This window comes from Candida theae (genome assembly GCF_024610275.1).
Source record: "Candida theae strain CBS 12239 chromosome Unknown scaffold43, whole genome shotgun sequence".
In the NCBI taxonomy this organism is placed as follows: domain Eukaryota; kingdom Fungi; phylum Ascomycota; class Pichiomycetes; order Serinales; family Debaryomycetaceae; genus Lodderomyces; species Lodderomyces theae.
Window position 1 is genome coordinate 79,850 of NW_026261386.1, and position 5,623 is coordinate 85,472.

Below are 5,623 nucleotides of genomic sequence, written 5' to 3' on the forward strand. Positions count from 1 at the left end.
TCGTTTTTTGTCGCAAGGCACACGACTTATTGAGGTTAGTTGGAATGGGGACCTTGCACTACTCAATTCTACAGTGGGAGTGTAACTCACCTTTGTCCTTTTGGAGTGTATCGCTATTGCTACGCGTTTAAACGAGATTTTAAAGATGTAGCTGTTACGATTCACAGAAGAGAAAGGGCCGATATAGCTTCTTGTTTCTTTAATTTTTTTTTTTTTTTTTTTCTTTGGTATTACTAGAGACAAAGCGGGATTTTAGAATGAACCCTCTCAACCCTGACTGTGTTGACTAAAATAGAAACGTAATTTCTGTGAGACTAAACGTTAGCTTCTAAGTGGTGAAAGCTTTTTGTTGAGAAGAGTTTAAGTCTCGAAGTCTTTTTATTTTTGGCAAATGGAGGCGAAGAAGTACAGATGGTGACAAAATTTGGCTAAGCCTACAAATCTTTAAGATGAGAGCGTCACAAGGAAATAAGAGTGCCACTGGGATATGAATACAAGTAGCTTACAATTTCAGCTGTCAGTTAGAGGGTTTAAAACTGGCTCAAACAAAAGCACAACCTTTGGCTAATTAGAATCATATACGAGACAGACGAAGTGTTTCCAGCGACGCCACCAAGCGGATTGCAGCGTGCCTGGATTCCTGTAAAGCCAGTGGTGGTTGCAAACGCAAAAAAAAAAAGTGGAGTCCTTTCCGAGTAGAAATGGTTGATCTTTTGTTCTACGCGAACCAGTTACAAAACTCAATATTCATAGACGATGTCACGTGTTAGAACAAGAGAATACGCGTGTGTCCACAGTCCCAATTGTAGGTGTATATCTCTTTTCCTGTCTCTATCAACATAGCTGTTATCATCATTGTTCCTGTGTCTCTGTGTGGGTTGTTGATGTGTGTATGCGTGTGAATATGAATATATCGTGTGTTTGCACCTTAGACGAAAAATAAGCGACGCGTATTGTGTGTTTTGTTCCTGCGTGTGCGCATAACAAACAAAACAATCGAATGACACGTATTAGGCTAAAGTTATAGACAGTTTGTTACACACACGATCCATCACTGTCTATGATAGTACTGCCCACAATCTTGCTCAAGGGTAATAATAGCAAGGAGAAGTGTTCTCTCTCTCTCTCTCTCTGGCTAGCAGAGTGTATGATGTATTCTATATTTGTTGACAAGAGTTTTCTTCAATGGGTGTGGCGGGCTAAATCAATATTTTTTTAGACGACGGGCGGATAACGTATCCAACTACAACACACCACTAACAACAGTAAACAAACTAGACGTAATAGTACCAACAGCTTTGGTTATATTATACCACATTACTACAGAAAAGACATAGATGATAGATTTTTCCTCTTGAAAGTACATACTGTAGATTGAGTATTGGTTTGTAGTTTCCTTATACAAAGAACAGTACACGCCATTCCTTAGTGAAACTTTACACTCTCCACTCTCTAACAATTTTAGTTTTATTTTTATTTTTATTTTTTTATTTTTTTATTTTTTTATTTTTTTTCCAGAAATCAAAGTACCAAAATTTTTTTATTTTTTGACAACCCAAGGACAAAAAAGGCAATAGGCAGACTACAGATACACACACTTTACATACAGAGCAGTAAGCACAGATGTCACACCAATCAGCCTACTACAAAGCAGTACTACGTGATAAAGGTGCTTTTGAAGGTAAAGATTTTCTAGTATCAACTGATTCCATTACGTGGATCAAAGTTGATTCTTTATCAATCACTGAACACGGACAGTTGTATTCCTCTGATGAACAAGCAAACCACTATTTGTTGTTACAGTCACTACAATCGTGCCACGTACAAATTTTGACAAGTGCATCTTCGTCTCCCACCAACACCACCGCCAGCACTACTAAACTGCAGCAACACTCACCTTCCAGTAAACGAAGCTTGTCTAAACGCAGTGGCAGCCAGCATCAGCTGAATGAATCTCAGCTGGATGACCCTCCAACTGTTTTTATCAAGACTTTTGACAATGACAAGCTATACATTAAAATTGCATCTAAAGCGAACTTTGGTAATTTGATTAGTAGTTTGATTGTGTGGCAGAATTTGAAACCTCAAGGATTGGCAAAGAAGTGGTATAGTGAAAACAAAGTTGCTAACAAACTTGACGCCGTGCCCAATGAGTTGTTGGTTTGTCGGTTCAAGATTTACGGCCCATTGCCCAACAAATACAAGAATTTAAATGTAATTAGCGGACCTCAAGCCCCCACTTATCAACCAAAGATTGATGAATTTGCCACAAATCCTCGCAAGAATACCAGCGACAATAATACCAGCGGCAATTACAATGACAATGCGATTAGTGGCTCAGTTTTCCAATCAACAAATGACAATAATACCATCAATGAAGGTTGGTTTTACACCATGGGTGCTTTAAATTCCAACGGGATACTAAATTTCATTAGCGAGTTGGATGGAACACTATTGTACTCGATAGACATCAAGAGCATATTAGCGAGCGAAATACGCGAGGTACATCACTCTATATTCAACAGCAGTAACGTCTTGTTTGTGGGCCAATTGAAGGAATTACGATACAACAACACTATTAGAACTACTACAACATTGACTGCTGACCAATTATTGACAACTTTCTTGACACGTGAGGGAAAGATTATACCTAGTAATCATCGTATCTTTATTGAATTCCCATTACATATTGATTTGGAAGATTGGTTTGTTGGATTAAATTATTTTGCTAAACGGGAGTATATTGGGTCTTTTAACAGTGAATCCAAGTTGATAAATGCTGAAAATAGAGACCATCCTCAATTGCGTGACTTTAGCAAAGCTCATTTCAGAGTTTCGAAAAAATTGACTATTGACATTATTGAAGCCAAGTTTGAAAATATGAGTAACAGCATTAGTCCCACTACCAACACCAATTCCCAAAATCACCCTGCCAAAATTTACGCCGAAGTGCGAATGTGGGGGTACCCGTGGTCAAGAACTGCCATTGTGAATCAAACCAATAACCCCTTTTGGAAGGAGGAGTTTCTGACTGACTTGCCGATTTCGACGCAAATGATTCATATTTTGATCAAAAGATGTAACCACGATTCAGTTTATTCGCCGCAGGATAAGTTGTTGGGAACTATTTACGTTACTCCAGATATTCTTACAAAGCAGATTAAGACAAGCTCCACAATAATGACCAGCGCAGCTTCGGTCAATAGCATACACGTCAATTCGATTCCACTACCTTCCTCGAACGCCACCATAGACAATGCCAATAGCGCCAATCTCGATATCATGCGATTGACCATCTACGATCCAAACAACATCCCCATTGGGAAACTTCTTGTTGAAGTCAATTTGAAAGAGTATCACATTTTGCCCCCACAATTTTTCAAACCAATGGAAAAGATGTTGGTGAATGCTCCTTGGAAAGATTTGATCAAGTTTTGTAATGAAAATGTTTCCTCAGCCGATTTTGAACGCGTTAGTGTTGTTTTACTTGATATTTTCCAAAGCCTAAAAGTTGAAGATGAGTGGTTCAAGAATTTGATGGAGAGCGAATTGGTTAATTTGGATAGGGCTTCAAGGAAAAGCTATCACAAGAGGAATAGCCAGGACAAGAAGGAGAGCGCCATCAATCCCACTTCTTCACTGAATAATGTTTTCAATACCTTGTTTCGAGGGTCTTCGATTTTTTCCAAGTCGCTTGAAAAGTATAATTTGCGAATTGGTCAAGAATATTTGGAAAAAGTATTTGGTGATTTTTTTGCCAAGATTGATCGCGAGGGCAAAAACTGTGAAGTTGATCCTCGGTATGTACGGGTCCAAGAGCGGGCGTTGCGAAAAGGTTATCCTTCAATAGATGACGCTGAAGACTTTGACGATGATAGTAGTGGCGGTAGTGATGGTGAATATGATTCTGATTTTGAACGTGAAAAAGATGAACGTGTTAAACAAATGGTTGAAGAAAACTATCACAACTTATTGGGGTATGCTGAGGAAATTTGGCACAAGATTTACATTACTTCTAAGGATATGCCTGATCAAATCAAGAGGCAATTGGAGAGCTTTAGAAGCAAAGTTGAGTTAGTTTGTGAGCCAGATGACAAGACTACAAGCTTAAATTGTGTTTCGGCGTTTTTATTTCTTCGATTCTTTTGCCCTGCTATATTGAATCCCAAATTGTTCTATCTTGCCAAGAACCATCAGACTGGTACTACTCAGCGAACATTGACATTGATTGCAAAGATTTTATTGAATTTGGCTAATCGACAAGAGTTTAGTATTCACAAAGAACCACACTTGATCAAATTGAATCCATTTTTGCGATCACACAAGGACGAAGTTATTACTTACTTTAATCGAATCACTGGCAGGAGCAACGATTTCAATGAAAAGATACTTGATCTAAGTCATGAGCTCAAGAGGATGAATCTTGGATTAGACCAACATAATTCCAATGAGCTTCCAAGTACGCCATACTTGATTGATCACTATTTACGACTAACTGAATTGGCAATGTTGGTAGCCAATGCTGAAAGTGTAAACAACAATAGTAATGCTAGTGGCAACGGCAACGGCAACGGCAACGGCAACGGCAACGGTAATGGCAATAATAATGGCGTCTCTCATCGAGCTACTGGTAGTCTCGCAGCAGATGCAATATCCAGCTTTTCCAATTCTGTTTCCGCCACACCTCAACTGGACTTGATTCATCCCAATTTAGACGAATTGGATGAAGGAGATGAAAATAAAGATGTGTACAAGATTGGCGCGTTGGAATTTGAACGCAATGATCTACTTGATTTAGCTGGAGAGGATAATGCCGATGGGTTTATTCATTCCTTGTGCAAGGACAATGAACATATTTTTTCCTTTATTAATGAAAATATCACATTTAAAGATATTCAAAACCAATGTTGCAAATTAGCCAGAAAAGTTAATGATTGGGATACGTATCTTGAAAACTATGAATTCCCCATGAATTATTACTTATCCAATGATTTGTTGTGGCAAGTATTTGGTCATTATATCTTGAAGAATACATGGATTGATGCACGGGGATGTTTATCGAGTTCTAGTTCATTGGGATTCTCGCAAAATACCAGTAGCGGCATAGTTGGATCCACATCAAGTTCGTCTTCGTCCTCGTCGTGGTCATTGTATCGTCAAAGAGGCGGGTACAAGAATTTGATTGATGATCACGCTATGGCTAGTTTGAAGTTGAAGTTTGGTGGCGATGAGCAATATTATCGGTTAAAGTCGACTTCGTTGTCGAGTTTGAATAGTAGCACTGGGGGTGGAAGTGTAAGTGGTGGTATTTTCAGTGGAAGCAGTATTGGCAGTTCTGATAGATCATCTGGCAGTGAAGGGTTGAAGAGGATTAAGAATTGGTTTAAACGGTAGGTGATGATAGAGAGAGAGAGGAGAGCGAGCGGATATGAGTGGATTGCGTAGGGAAATAGAGATAAAATACAATTTATGACACTTATTTTTCACTTGCTTCTACTCTTGGTGACGGTGGAGGTGATCGCTAATAAGTCACAAGACACGAGGACGGAGTTTACACAGTCAATTCTCACTTTGTATCACATTGCATTAGATCTGTGTTGGCGGGGGGGGGGGGGGGGGGATA

The 5,623-nt window shown here is 39.1% G+C and overlaps 1 protein-coding gene across 1 annotated transcript; it reads left to right on the plus strand. All coding sequences in view use genetic code 12, as the record gives it.

The window, feature by feature from the left end:
• Nucleotides 1-1,623: 1,623 nt before the first annotated feature.
• BUD2 (Bud2p) lies at nt 1,624-5,394 on the plus strand (the record flags this gene model as incomplete). Its single annotated transcript, XM_051750725.1, has 1 exon — nt 1,624-5,394. One exon carries the CDS (start codon nt 1,624-1,626, stop codon nt 5,392-5,394), a length of 3,771 nt encoding a protein of 1,256 aa, XP_051610015.1.
• Between the last annotated feature and the right edge of the window lie 229 nt (nt 5,395-5,623).